The sequence below is a fragment of the Ptychodera flava genome, chromosome 14 (assembly GCF_041260155.1).
Source record: "Ptychodera flava strain L36383 chromosome 14, AS_Pfla_20210202, whole genome shotgun sequence".
In the NCBI taxonomy this organism is placed as follows: Eukaryota; Metazoa; Hemichordata; class Enteropneusta; family Ptychoderidae; genus Ptychodera; species Ptychodera flava.
This window is the reverse complement of record NC_091941.1, coordinates 13,366,030-13,381,578: the sequence shown is the minus strand read 5'-3', so window position 1 is coordinate 13,381,578 and position 15,549 is coordinate 13,366,030. Positions and strand designations below refer to the sequence as shown.

Sequence of the window (15,549 nt, the reverse complement as noted above, 5' to 3'; positions counted from 1 at the left end):
CTGTGAGCTTTGTTGGATTTGATGAATAGCTTTTGTTTCCCCCTCTCACAACTGCCCATGTACCGTTATCAGACTCTGATGTTGTCTCTGTGTTGCATGATAATGTTTTTTTGCTTTTTTATTTTCCGTCGTTGGTTATCAAGACAGTGTTTGTAATGAATGGACCGGAGTTCCTTTCAATATTTTAAAATTTCGGCTCTCTTTATTAGGGTTATCTACAGTGTTATCGGTAATAGGCCACCCGTCATTGAGGGCAATTCCATAACTGCCGTCCATGCAGGAATAAGCTGTCACTTTCAATGACGCGCTATTAAGAGGGTAGATTTTGCCGACTTATCGCAGAACCTCACCAGCTCCTCTGCGTTATCAGACTGCAAACAGATAAACATTCAGCTGTGTAGATAAACCAAAGCCGCTTGTCGGCTCTCATAAACTGAGCAAAAACGATACTATTTCAAACAAAAGATACCTCATTCATGAAAAAAACAGTTGGTTCATTTAGACAAAAATAAATCTTTAAAGATTTTTTTTACCTTCTATTTTTTTTATCCAGGTAAAAGTAATGTTGAGGGTGTGTCCAAGTCCACACCAGTACGAGGGAGGCTCCTTCCTATCAATCGACCCGAAGAAGAAGCAAGTCACAATTTACGACCCAACCTTCCTGAATAATGGATATGTAACACCAGCTCATAGAAGAGCAGGAATTGTGGCTCCAAAAATGTTTGCATTCGATGCAATATTCTCACAAGATGCATCGCAGGTACGCCGGTCTGTTTATTTCAGACGCCAAATGTAGGAGTACAAACACATTAAAATGTCAAAGCCATCCCCAGTGAACGTGTCTTCGATTTTTCAAAGTCGAAGACCGATTTCCCAAGACGGGGAAGGGAAAATAGCAATAGTCTGCACATGGTGTTAGATTGCACTGAACGGTTGCTCTGCAAAATGCTTTGAATTCAATGCAAACAACGTGTTTGACCCTAATTTAGCTACAGTTACTGTACACATACTGAAAATTAATTTTTTCAACTCAAATTCCAAATCAATTGTCATCAAAACACAGGAGACATTCCAACTCTTTTTTTTCCATCATCTTCTCTTGCTTATTATTAGACTGAAATTTGCGCAGGAAGTATGGCAGATATTGTACAATCAGTGGTGAATGGAGCTGACGGTTGTCTCTTCTGTTACGGACACGCACGTCTAGGTAAGAAGCAGGCGTGACACCAGGATTTAATAGAAATCTAGTGAAATCCATAGAAACATGAGTCAAGTGAAGTGTGAGCCCAAACACAATGACTTTCCATATTAATGCCAGTGTAGATACGTAGTGAAATTCTCTCTTTTTTGAAGATCGTTTGCTTATAGAAATAGAATATATAAATATGCTACACATACACCAGTTGTGACAATTATCTCAATGAAGCTGACATGGTATTTTGCACCGACTGAATAGCAGTAGATGGGCCATGTTGATGGCAACCGTCGTAGTTAGCAATAAATAGTACTTAAAGTCTAAAGACACCCATCCTTGAATTACTATGCAGCTGGGCACAAGATGACAGCCAACGGTACATTACCTCACTGGAGCTGCAGTTGGCTATATGAATAATGTGCAGTCTCCTGGAAGAAAGAGAATGAATGTGTCACTTTTCCATTAATGCAGCCAAGCACGAAAAAAAAGGAGGGTAAAAAAATATGTATAAGTCACTCTGCAAAGCCCAGGCCTCTCTGCAGTCTGTCAGGTGTATTTCTTGTGATTAGAGACGTATAGCCACTTCAGAAGTGTGATTGATCCTGGAAGGCATATCGCTGAAGTTGAAGTGAAATCACAACCGCTCTGACAGCTCTCAGTTCTCTTGAACACCACCGCTGAGTAATTTCCCGCTCACTGCGGTGTACATGTACCCCTGAGTTCTACAAAACTAACCCATATGCTCAAGTAAACTCTGAAAAAAATGAATATATTTGCGTGTGCAACATTAAGTGGAAAAGAACACATAGTAGACGACAGAATAGAATAATTGAGACATGATGGTTTTTACTGCATTTTACTGCCCCCATAAAATGTTGTTGGCTGTAGCTACAAACTTTGCTTGCTAAAATATGCCTTCAGGGTTACAGCCACTGCTCACAAATTGAAAGCAAAGAATGCTCTCGGAAATGTTTTACATGATGTTTTTCCCCAGAAACTAACTGGATTTCCAAAACGAGATATATAAACTTGAGGGTCACTGCGTGTGCTGTGCTAGTTATGTCCAGCTGCATTTATGGCCTGCTGCAGGGAGATGGATTTTCATGTATCTTTCATTTCTGGCTAAATCAGGCTACTAGATAATGCATGAAATTGTACCATTTGATATATGTATTCACTAATCTGTAGCGGAGGTTGTTTGTTTTCTCTGCATAATATGAATTTCTGATCACTGCCTACGAATCTGATGTGTTCCATATATTTTATTTTTCAATTCACCACAAATACAAAGTGTCAATTATTCAAAACCATCTTAAGTCTGCATTCAATGTATTTATATATCCATCTAATTGCAGAAAGAACCTGCAGTTCTAGTTTCAAACTATAAAAGACAAATCCAGCGATATAATGCATACCCTGAAACAAAGAGGTATTTCATATAACAGTATAACATTTTTAAATGGGAAACAATCTGGTGATGTCGTTCACAGGCAAAACATACACCATGATTGGCAAGGATGATTCTCCTCAGAATCTGGGTATCATACCGTGTGCCATATCCTGGCTGTTCAAAATCATCAACGACCGGAAAGAGAGATCGGGAGCAAGGTTCTCCGTCCGCGTCTCTGCTGTTGAAGTGGTCGGCAAGTCAGAAACCCTCAAGGACCTGCTGGCTGAACAAGCAATGGGTGAGTGAAGTTTCCCGGCTATTGAAGCACATGGAACAGAAATTATGTACCACTCAAATGTGATTAAAGCAAGCTGTCCACGAGGCCTGTTTCCAACCGTGGTCAATTCCCCCAATCATAGTATCACATGTAAAAATTCTGTTTTAATCAAGTTAATTTGTGAAAGAAAGAAAATCCTATTTGTACGTGATATACCACTTTTCAGTTAATTAAAAGTATTCTCTTGAGACCGTTCAGAACGATAGTGACACACTCAATCGGAATGAGAATTTCACAATTTAGTTGAGAAATTCTAAAACAATGAGTTATAGCCCATATCAGATTCTCATGCACAAGAGAGAAATTCATCCATATTGCTAGGAATTAGTTAACTCGTTTACTTCACCTGTTCTGAATGAACAGTTCACAGTGCAGGAGAAGACCGAATGAAGCATTTCACAGAGTGCTGCAAATTGTATACTCTATTTGCCTTTCTTTAACTCTTGCTAGACAACCAGCTGAACTTTGTGTGTATTGTCTTTGACATATGATCATTCAAGTATCATTGAAGTGTATTGCTTTCAGCGTTAATGTGTGGCACTTGAACGAGGACTTGTACAGTTCTCGATAATTCCTAACATGATTGAAGGTGTTGGTGATTAATTTTGACAATTTTTTTCCCTTTTGCTGTCTCATTTTGATTGTCCAATGTCAATGATATGTTTGCTATACACTTCACAAAGCCAATATAGAATGCGCAAACTCATTTGGATTTCAACAAGAGTGAGTCAAAAGTAGTTTTTTTTTGAATGTCCATAACTCATGTCATTTTCACACAAAGCCTTGAGTTGTCCGCATTCAGCAATTCCCATGGGAAATGAAATTTTTAATAGAAAGTTCAAGCCAGATATATAATGCACTTTTAAATAACTAACTTTTATTATTATTGTCATTGGAAATGAAAATCTAAAATAAATGTTTCTGTTCACATTGCTAGGAAGTGCCAATGGTGTGGGAACTTCCCCAGGTATCTACCTCAGAGAAGATCCAATATGTGGAATGCAGCTGCACAACCAAAGTGAGCTGCGGGCACCGACTCCCGAAAAAGCTGCCTTTTACTTAGATGCTGCCTTAGCTGCCAGGTCCCAGAGGATGGCAGGTGAGACTGAAGTGCATTATGTCGTGCGGTTCATATCCATTGATGGTGATAAATTGTGGCAAGACTTACCCAGTAAATGGGCTTAACATGTTCCGCAATACAGCCACTAAATTGCTTCACCCATGAGCGCATATTTGATTCCCCGTGTGACTCTGTAGTTCGTACAAAGGTGAGATATTGGAGGACAAAAAAGTTCAGGTTCCGATGTAAGAACAAGAGAAAATGTGCCACTGGACCCATGAGGGCGCTGCTATTAATCATACAACTGCCGGCCTTTGATAATGATTTAGTGCAAGATTGGCAAATTTATTCTTTTAAAGTTTTACAAGTCTTAGTCACTCATAGTTCATTTGTTTGAATGTATTGACAAAACTATAAAAAATTTGTGAAGCAGGCTGTATACACACTGCAATGCAGATCAGGAGCAAATGACCTAGTCTCATATTTCAGCTGTACAAAGTGAATTTCGATGCACTCTCTCTTATTTTTCAAAAATGGCTTTATTTCATGACTCACCAATGCAGATACATATTTAAACTTTGGATGACACATTAAATTTTTCATTGGCACAATAAATTGAAAAATAACCCTCCATAAAACTGCCTTTGTTAAAAATTCATTAAATGGCACTTTTCATGAATATTTCAAAAGTGACACATTGTGATTGCTTCTTTGTTTCACCTCAGATGGGGACTGTGAGGAGGATGCCAAGAATTCCCACATGTTGTTTACATTACATATTTATCAGTATAGAGTGGATAAGACCGGAAAGGGTGGCGTTGCAGGCGGAAGGAGCCGGCTCCATCTCATCGATCTGGGCAGTTGCGAAAAACTCGGCAAGTCCAATGGCAGCGGGTCTGGTTTATCATTCTCTGCTTTGGGCAATGTGATTTTGGCTCTTGTGAATGGAGCAAAACATGTACCATACAAGTAAGTGAAGTGTGGGGATGTTCGTATTTTCGTTTGTTTACTTGAGCGTTTTCTTTGTTTTTATTTCATATTTTATTTTTCTAGTGAAGGAATAGGTATGTATTTGACACACATGCTACAGTGATAAAATTTACATAAGGCTGCAATTTATGTAATGCTAATGCCATAAATAAAAAATCATATAATGATATAATAACAATAGAAAAATCAAATGATAAAATAGCTGGATTGATTGATCGATTCTGAGATAGCTAGTAAATTTTAACGTGCCATTTATATTGGACAATATGTTCCTCAGCATTATACAAAACACACAAGTTGACTATGTTTTAGAATCTGAAGCCCCACCTGAGAGACATTAAAGAGAATCCAGGCAGTTTATCATATCATTACTGAAACCATTATATATCATATTCCATATGACCACTGAGAGGTAATAGCTTTTCCAGATTGACATTTTTACTCCATTATTCAATGTGTTTGCATGAATTTTTCTCAATTTTTTCCTCGTTTATATCCACAGAGATAGCAAACTTACTCAGCTACTGAGAGAGTCACTTGGCAATCTATCATGCAGGACAACAATGATTGCACATGTATCTGGTGCCATGCCTTTCCATTCGGAGACTCTTGCCACCGTCCAAATGGCATCAAGGATACACAGAATGAGGAAAAAGAAATCCAGGGTAGGCAGACCATTACATCCAAGATGTTTGCCCAAAGGTTATAACCAGTCAATCACTACTAAAAGTTCAATTTTTTTTTCAGGAAACTATGTTGATTTATAATAATATATAGATGTGAAATCTTCAAATATCGTGGCGTATTTGTACAAAAAACTGTCACCTTCCTTTTCATGCTTTCTGTCTACACTTCCTAATAAATGGAAACTCATTTTCTTTTTCAACTATTTGTTTTACAGTATTCAAGTACAAGTTCATCTGGAGGTGAGAGTTCATGTGATGAAGGTCGTGTACGGCGCCCTCACATCAGGGTGCTGCATCCACGTAACCCTCCTGCTTCAGTGCCTGAAGATGCACCTGTTACAAATGCTCTGACCTTCAGTGACCCAGAGTACATTTCAAGCAGCGAACAGTCCTGTGATACAGTTATATATGTAGGCTCCGATGGTGCTGCGTTGAGCGATAGGGATTTGACGGACAATGAGGGTCCCCCAGCAATGGTGCCAATTATTCCGAGGTCATTGACAGTATCCAAACCACCATCTTTCAACAGGCCAGGTGGACGGACCTTCTCTCCAGAAATCAGGAGAAGGAATTCTGGATCAAGAGGTTCGGATGGAGAGTCGGGAAAGAAGGGTACACTGAGCAAGAGTGCGGAAAACAGCCCTGAAATCAGGAGGAAAAACCTAGGTCCACCGGGAGAATTTATCTGTGCATTCGGTCCTGAAACAGCCCGGAAAGTGGATGCCAATTCCAATGGGGAAAGGAAGATTTTATGTGAATTTGGCCCACAAACTGCAAGTCCAGCATCTAGGCATGAGTTTGGTCCAGCCTTACCAAGGCAGAGTGAACCGGGCAGTGTCACCGGCCCAAGGACTGTTCTTTGTGAGTTTGGGCCTGAAACGGCCAGGAAAGTTGAAAAGGTTGACGACGGTAATGTTCTGTGTGAGTTTGGCCCAGAAACGGCCAGAACAGCTGACAGTGTCAGCACAAGGACTTCTCAGAATGACTCACCACAGCAGACGCCTGAAAGGAAAATCAACAGTCCAAGACATAGAAACGTGGAGAAAAAATCATCAGGAATACCAACACCCATACATACTCATTTGCAAAAACCTAAACCAAGGGACAGTACTTCTACCTCGCCAGAGAGATCTCAATCTCCCAGAAAATCAAACTTAAAGTCAAAATCATCTGATAAACAAAGTCATATCCCAACTCCAAAGAAATCGCCAAAAAAGAAGCAAGCAGCTCCACCTCCAGTAAGACCCAAACCCATCCCTCCCAAACGGACTGTCTCACAACTCAGTGAACCTGGTTACAATTTTGCCAAAGAAGAAAGGATCGAGCCACAGGGTGAAAAGGCAGAATCTAGCCCAGTACCGGACAGCAATCAAGCAACAGACAGCATCTCCTCAATGAAATCAGCTGTCGCTGAGCAGCCTGAGTCAGCATGGAGAAGGATATCCGCTGATGAAGAAGAAACCATCTCATGTGAATTACCAGCAGATGATGTGCTGGAACAAGAAGAAGAAGATGAAGAGGACAGCCTGGAAGAGAGAGCGGAGCCTGTTGGAATGAGTACAACAAATGAAGAGACTGCCATCAGAGGAAATGACAAAGTCAGTGATTGTTATTTTGTGCCAATTTCTAGAACCGAAGCTCAGGAGCAGGAACAAGCACAGGAACGGGCAGATACATTTGGACACAACGTCAGTGACAGACCTGAGGAAGGATGCAGGTCAGACTTCGATATCCTGGACAATCAACGACCTCCTTTGAATTTCCAGGGTGACTCGACTTTGTCTCTTGAGGTCAATGCTCCTGATGTCTGTGACAAACGCATCGAGGATGAGTATGACATAAATGATGAAGAAATTGAACTCTGTATGATGAAGCAGGCTCAAACCATCCAGGAAATGTCAATGAAGGACCTGCTGTCTTTCTCACTCGAGACCGGAAACTCCATGGAAGTGATAGGACCTGGAAATGATGCAGAGGATCAGCTACAGAGTCCATCAGAGACACCAATGGTGGATCTCCTCACAAAAACGCTGGATCAAATGATGGCTGGCATCAATAACAGTCCTGGATTCTCATCTTCAGAGCTCCCTCTCAACTCAGATTCGGACCTTGCTGACATGATTGGTGACAGCTTTGAGCATCCTAACATGCCATCAGCTTCAGTTTCTCAAGTCTCATACGACGATGATGACATTGAATCCATTGAGCCCAGTCTGATCCCAGATGAACCCTCCTCAAGTATGTACCTCTCTGTTGATATGTTTAAAAAACAACTGTGGGATAGATGCATTCAGGAGACGGTCGACCAGATAGATGACCTTGAACTCGGAGACAAGAGTGACAGCAGTGATGAGGATCACCCACTTCGACCATTGAGCATGCTCAGTGTTGACAGTGACAATACTTTCACAACAGTATCGACGCTTGGTCCAAACTCTAGACCAACAAGTTTTCTTAGTATTTATAGTTGTGACAAAGTCAAGGACACCGAACCATATCAGAGTATGGAAGCGAAATTGTTCTGTGAGCAGCTTGTTGCCCACATTGTTCCTGAAACTGCCAAACCAGAGAAGGCTATGACAGACACTGTCCCAGAGAAGAGAGGAAGAGACAGGGGATCGATACCAGTGTGGAGGAGAAGAGAAAGTTTTACAGAGGAAGAGCTTGATAATCAAGTGATGACAGAAGAGAGCCAACCACAAAGTGATATTCAACTTCCAGAGAACTTGCCAACAGCTCAGTCCCCTACTGATGTCAACATGTGCAATAGTACAAACAGTGGAATACCAACACTTCGAAGTCTCATCAGCAAAGGTGGCAAAGTTCAAAAAGCAGGAGTGGTGGTGAAGGATAATTGCATACCAGGGAGCTTCAAATTTCTTAGCCCACCTACTAGCCCATCAAAGAATCCTGATAGCCCACCTAGGAAACCTTTGGACAGTACAATATCTGTGCATGCTAAGATAATGCCGCAATCCATGACAAGTGAGTCATTCTACAGTGATGACGGGAGTCCCAAACAGAGTCCTAAACACCAGGTTTCAGCACCCATGCCAGACCTGTTGATGGGATCACCAAAGAGAGACCCATCTCCATCCAAGTTGGAACCCATACAGTTCACTATTGAAGAGAAATCCAACCAGCAGTCTGCCTGGAGGAAAGAAACCAGGCTGTGGCATGTTGAAGGAAAATCTGACCCGGACATCAGCAACATCTCGGAAATGAAATCCCAAATCACAGATGAATTTGTGGCACCGCTGCCTGTTACATCTATTGGAATGGGATCAGCAAAGTATTCCCCAGTGATGTCTGATTCAGAAGAGCCTCCAAGCTGGTTGTCTCGGCAGCCAGATGGTGCTTGTGACCCTCCAGAGGCTGTCAAGGAAACAAAATCTAGTGTCTACAATGGGAAGTCAAGCCATGTGTTGAGGAGGAAGGACTTGAACGGCAGACCTGATGGGTATGCGTCAGATTCTTGCTGTCGCATCATGAAATCCCAGCAGTTCTCAGGAAAGGCATTGTCGCCGGCGAACTCTGTTTGCAATTGCTGTTCCAACAGGGAAGACATCAACGGCAACATCCGACAACAACAACATCACCAGGGAGTGAATCACAGGCTGCCACCTCGCAGGTTTGAGAAAGAGGTGGAAGTCAGGAAAGCCAGTCAGAGTGCCAAAGCATCCCTCACTTCAAAGACAAGCAAACCAGTCACCAACTCAAAGCCGGATAGGCCAAACGTACCTCCCAAGCCAAAAGCCACGGTCAAACCAAGACCTCATGTCAAACATGACAACCAGACCAGAGTGGCATCCCTGGCAGATGTCATCAGGATCAAATCTCCACCAAGGAGACACAACTTGGAAACAGCCAGCCTGCGGTCTGCATCCAGCGCCAGCAGCAAAAGCACCAAACTCCCGACAAGATCATCAAGTACAACCGCTGTCAACCTTCTCTCCTCCAGCAGCAACTCTGGAAGCTCAAAGTCGAACAGTAAGAACTCTAAACTGCCTTTACCGTCAGGAAAGCTGACCAAGAATTCTTCCACTACCTCAAGTAAATCATCTATGCACTCGCTGAGAAGCGCAACAACCAGCAAGTCAACACAGACTAACAAGTCTTCTCAGGCCAGTGGGAAATCTATGCAAAACCAGAGCAGCAAAAGTTCCAGCAAGAGTTCAAGCAGTGGGAAGGTCAGTTCTGGAGCGAGCAAAATTCCACAGAGTTCAAGCAAAATGAGTGGTAGTTTATCAAGCAGCAGTAAAGCTGTCAGCAAATCTGCTCCGTCCCTTGCCAAAAGTTCAAGTGCCAAATCTCAACAGGGTAGCGCGAAGACAAACAAGAGCACCGTTGACCTGAACAGTAAACCCAGCCAGTCGCTTAAACATACGGATTCGGACAGTGGTAACGACAGCGGTATTGCTGGAGCTGAAAGCACGCCGACAAAGAACAAGTCCAGGTTCCTGTCGCCGTACTCGACCGTGACCAAGCCACGCATGACAAGCAGATGCAGCAGTGGCCACGGAAGCGACAACAGCAGTACTATCAGCGAGACGATCGGATTTACGGGCAGCAAGATGGCGTCCCGTGCACAGGTGGAACCAGCAGTGGCTATGAGAGTATGCTGAGAGACAGTGAAGCAACTGCTAGCACATCCTCCACTCATGACTCACTCAGTGAAAGCTCTGCTGGTCGAGTCAAAGGAGTAAAGATGTTGAAGAAGAAGCTCTCACAAGGTTAGTGATCAGTAAACTATACCTAGTACCTGACAGAACTTGAATGTTACGAGGAGTGAGTGGCAACTGATACCCCCCCGATATATAGCTTCTCTGAATGGAGAGCATTTCTGTGATAGTTGAAAAAGCCTAGCCTGGGGCTTGTAATTTGTCAGTGTTGATTCTAGTGATACACAACAGAATGTGTTTCAGAAAAAATAGATTGATATCTGCTTGTAAGTACAAAGTTTGCTATATGCTGAATAAATGCATGGCATTGCCAGTGCCTGTCACATTGAATAAAATAGGTACACTGATTGAACACATTTGTATAAGCAACTAGTATAATTGAAGTGTTTTCCTCATGAAGTAGGCCATTACTCAAAAGTACCAGAAACCATTTGTAACACTGCATCGGATACATGATAACCCCATTCTTCAGCACAAAGTAAAAACTGCCGAAAGTTTAAGAGTTACTGTATAGTTGTAACCAATTGTTCATTGCAACTCAACAGGCAGCAGAAGTCGTCGAACCGGCCCTCCCAGGCCATCAGACAGCCCCTCAGCTTCTCGCAAGAGCAGTCCAGGACGATGGGTGGATCTTCGCCCTAAATCACCCAATGACACAGTAGCACTTAAAGTGTACGAAGTAGATAACATTGAAAATGTACAGAGAATTAGATCAGACGACGGCGAGGTAAGGAACGCACATTTTACAAAATGTTGATCCATTTGTGCTCTTGCTGGTATTTAATTTTTTTACTCGGTGCCTAATCAGAGCATTTATTCACTGGCTTGGTTCTTTCCTTTTTTGTCTCTTTCCTTTATTTCTGTGTACTGTTCATTTCTTCTCAGTGACTGAGTGCAAATATTTTTGTTTTACAGCAAGAGGAGAGACTCTGATAGTATGTGTGAGTTGAAGTAGTCTGTGTAAACCTTGTACTGGAGTCTTTACAACCATTTTGTAAATGTAGGTTGCCGAGTCCAACTGAAGTTTGTGGTTTTGTTTTGTTTTTGGTCTGTTTTGTTGTGTTGAAGTGTTTTTTTAATTCTGTTTTCATTTTTGGTATGGATTGCATGTGTATGCTGCCCTCAACCCTGTTTCCACTAATCACATGGATTTTTTTCTAATGTAGAAGTTAAGTAAGATGCAACTGCATACTTGTTGAGATGTCAGCAGAATGCTGGCCAACATGAATGTCTACTATGTGGCCACTGAGTGTTTGACATAGTGGATGACTGTCCAGTGAATGTATCTCATGCATTTTCTGTAACACATACTCTGTATCTTTATCACTTCCTCTCTTCTGCTGCTTGCTCTCCATTAATAAAAAATAATAGAAGAGCTCTGGAACGAGCTCCGAGGATGATGATGATGAGGAGGAGGAGGAGGATGAGTATTATGAGGATGAGGATGAGGGAAATGATGATGAAATTGATGGAATTCAGTGTGAAGAGGAGGTGGGTTTGTTCAGTCCTGGATGGCTGATCATGTTAATAACTTGCTGTGCACACGTCACGGTGCATGCTTTGCCATCATGCACAATGTACACACCCTGTACTCCCCACTGAATGCATGTCTTTTGTGTGCTGGTCAGCATGGCTCTCCGATCCAAGACTGGCCTTTCATGGACGACTTCATCTTGACATTTCAAACCGACTCATCGTGTGTTTGGTTGTTATTAACCGAAGTAACAATCATGCTAACTTCACCAAAACACATCTTCAGGCTTTTTTTTTTTCAAACTACAAATGAAGTGCCCATTTTTTTTCAAGAATGGTTGACATCATGTTGAAAACACACATAAGGAGTCTCTGTTCAAATGTGTCGGTCCTAGAAATGCCAGTCTCGGATAAGTTTGAGAATGTCTTGTAAATGTTGTCTTTAATCCAGTCTGTGAGCATGCATACTCCTTTATCTCATTATATGCAAATGATATTGTAGTTGTGTAACATTCAAACGAAAGTTTACTCAAAGTGTAATGATTTTAAATTTCAAAACAGTGTAATATTCAAACTGTCAGTATTTATCAGTAATAATATTTGACAACCATTTTTATCAAAAAACCTCAACTAGGCAATAAAATTTGCTAAATTTTATCACTCACTGAAACAATGCTTTCATTCTCTTTTAATCAAGTGTTTGTACCCTCACCAAAATACCCAGATTGAACTTCTATTGAGCACGTGGTGTTGAAATCTTGTTTGCAAACAAAATTACGACTACCATGGGTGGCGTTGACACCTGTTCACTCTCAAAATGTAGAGAGCTTAGAAGAGACAGTGTCAAGAGAGGAATTAAGAAACTGCTGTTCTCAATGTTCCCTGTCTTCTGTCTTGTCCACCCTTGCAGAGTATGGCCTACTTCAATTCCAAATTAGCCGCCATTGAAAGAAAGCAGGAGAACATAGCCACTCTGAAGAACAGACAGCAGCAGCTGAAGGAACAACTCTCATCTACCAAAGCCAGACTGATGATTCACTCCTCAGAATGGAACTTCAATCGTAAGTGCTCTTCCCAAATCACAGTAATCAATTATTGACCTGACGTTGACCACTGAAGTAGCTCCTCATTATGGAGAGTGGCTTCATGCTTTTGACACGCAGCCATGAATTTCATGAGCTTTACTGTGCAAGGATGAATACACAACGTTCAGCAAAATTGATACAACTTTTAATACAATGATAAAAATATGGAGATGTAATCTTTATCATTAGTCCTATCATTGCCTCTCTGATGGATCTGATGTCATTATCATAGTTTTATTACCCACTCATTATACATTCACTGCAGTGCACAGCAATCGCCAGAGCACCATTCTCCAAGCGATTACAAATCAGCATGGATGCTGAAAATACCATTCAGACAGCAATTAATAAAATTTTCTGTTACAGTATGCTTCATTGTGATTAATAAATATTACACGTTATCCGATGACAGTCAATGAAAAGTTTGTAAGTGTAAGTTTTGATAAAGTTAAGCAGATCTTCACATTTTTGTCTCTTGATTTGATTTTTCCCCAGTGAATGTCTTGGAAAATATGGATCCTGACGCACCAAACTTTGTGGAGGCTCTCGAGGATGAAACTGTGCAGCTAGAGAAAAGATTAAATGTCTGTAAATCACATGTAATGATGGTGACCTGCTTTGATGCCAGCCCCAATTGACCACAAACAAGTGTGCATAGACTCTCCAACCATTGGAATATAATGAGACTGTACCATTGTAGGAGGTAGAGGAGGGGTGTCTCAAGTCTGTTGCCAGTAATGCTGCGTATTTTCATATCCTGTCGGCGAGACGTACAACGAAGACTTTGTTTTAGTTTGTACTTAAAAGATGAAATGAACAATTAAATAAAATAGGACAGCATTTTTTAACCACCAGAACACTTGAAGAGGTGGGAACAAAGGAGACAAAAAAGTATTGAATGAATTATAGAGATAAAAAGTAGGTTGGGCAAGCAAGGATAAAAAGTCAATAAGTGAATTATAGAGATAATTTTATGTATATCTGTGAATTACTTCAACAAAGGTGTTTCAAACAAAATATATAGTGTGGAGACAAACCTGGAAGGCTGAGAGACACAGGTCTGTTCTGTTAGTATCATTTGTGACAAATTGTTGGCATAGAAATTTTACAAAATGTGTACATAACGTGATATTTCTAGTAACACTTCATTTTATTGTAAAAATATATATTCTTCAACGATGTTGTTTTATGTGTAAAGACTTAACTTTTTTCTTTTAGGAGTGAAGTCAATCAGACTTTATTGGTTGTACATAACAGTATTACATTTGACTATATTATGACTAGTCATGTCTTTGTTTCTCTTTTTATTTCAGTAATGTTTTTCTGTAATGTTTTTGTTTTGTCATGTATTTTTCATGAATGTAATCACTGCCGGAGTTTTCAAGAGGGCAGGTCGCATGATCAGGGTATTTTGTATGTTAAAATACAACTTGACTGACAAATTTTCTAAGAAACCAAAGTACCGTCAACTTATTAGTGTTTTATTTTTTCCCCCCTTTTTTTTGTAAGTTATTTTTTTGTACCTCACAATGTTGCATAAGAGACAACAGCATTTCTCTCCCCTCTTCTTTTATATTTGAAAAAAATGGTGCAGTTGATAAAGAAACAAAAGAATACTTGTATCTTTCTGTTCTAAACAGAGTGAAAAAAATGCAAGATTACCTCAAGATGGCTTCCGTACGTATAAAAACTGAAATAGTCAATTGAGAGCATTTGTGATAACTTTTTTCTAAGACTCCAGTACAAGCTCAGTTTGTGAAATCCAGGCAAATGTTTGTAATTTTTTCGAAGTATTTCAATTTTATACACAGCCTCACTAACAGCTTTTGTACTGCAATAATTGAGATGTAGGTGAAAGAGAATTTTTTTAGGGTTTTATACATAACATCTTTGCCTATATATTTCCAAAATAGAATGAAACCACAGGCCCAAAAAATTATTAATACAGCATTTGGTTCAAAATGTCTACTTTTCCTCCAGTTGAGCGTAGCCTTTCTCATAAGTTATGTGGACATTGGAAAGTTTCAAATTCTACTTCCTGATATTGATTAAACTTTTTATTATCTTTCATTTGTGAACTAAAGACACTAATTCTGTTGTAAACTTTGATCAATATGGTCCAGTTTTTCTGTTCATAGCTCATAAAAGCCTTCAGCTGAATGTTCAATTGTTGATGTTTCTTCAGTCGATTTGAAAAAAAAAGTTTTCTTTTTGGAAAAAGAAAGATGTTAAACATTGGTTGACTGTTTTTCTGTAGTTGCCCAATGGCACGGCATCTGACTGATTCATTTACTGATTTGTGTTGTAACACACCTGAAGCACTTTCTCCTATGTTTCTAGAGCACTGTTGTTCAATAAATTTTTGATATCTTCAGATATCAACAGTAAAATTTTTGCTTGAGACTGGTTTAGTTGCCCATGAAATGCAAATGCCACCACCCAACCACCAACCAGAAAATAACCCAACTTGCACTTTTCTCTCTGCCAGTGCTGCTCATGAACTTGAAGAATCAGGGGTCAAAATAGCAAATTAAATCATCTTACATGATGGTATAGTTTACTAAGGTGCATCAAATGATATTGATACTGACCATATAACAGAACAGTACAGCTTTGACATTACAGTGTTCTCTTCAAGTGTTTGCTGTTTG

General features: G+C 40.4%; 1 protein-coding gene across 1 annotated transcript in view; it reads left to right on the top strand.

The window, feature by feature from the left end:
* Positions 1–15,288, top strand: part of LOC139150594 (uncharacterized) — a 195,065-nt gene extending 179,777 nt beyond the window's left edge. The window contains 12 exon segments of the mRNA XM_070723031.1: positions 554–760; positions 1,114–1,207; positions 2,686–2,883; positions 3,860–4,021; positions 4,708–4,951; positions 5,475–5,637; positions 5,874–10,245; positions 10,248–10,391; positions 10,886–11,067; positions 11,712–11,831; positions 12,724–12,874; positions 13,394–15,288. Coding sequence (XP_070579132.1) covers positions 554–760; positions 1,114–1,207; positions 2,686–2,883; positions 3,860–4,021; positions 4,708–4,951; positions 5,475–5,637; positions 5,874–10,245; positions 10,248–10,391; positions 10,886–11,067; positions 11,712–11,831; positions 12,724–12,874; positions 13,394–13,536 — 6,180 coding nt within the window. The 3' untranslated portion in view covers positions 13,537–15,288.
* Positions 15,289–15,549: the final 261 nt, after the last annotated feature.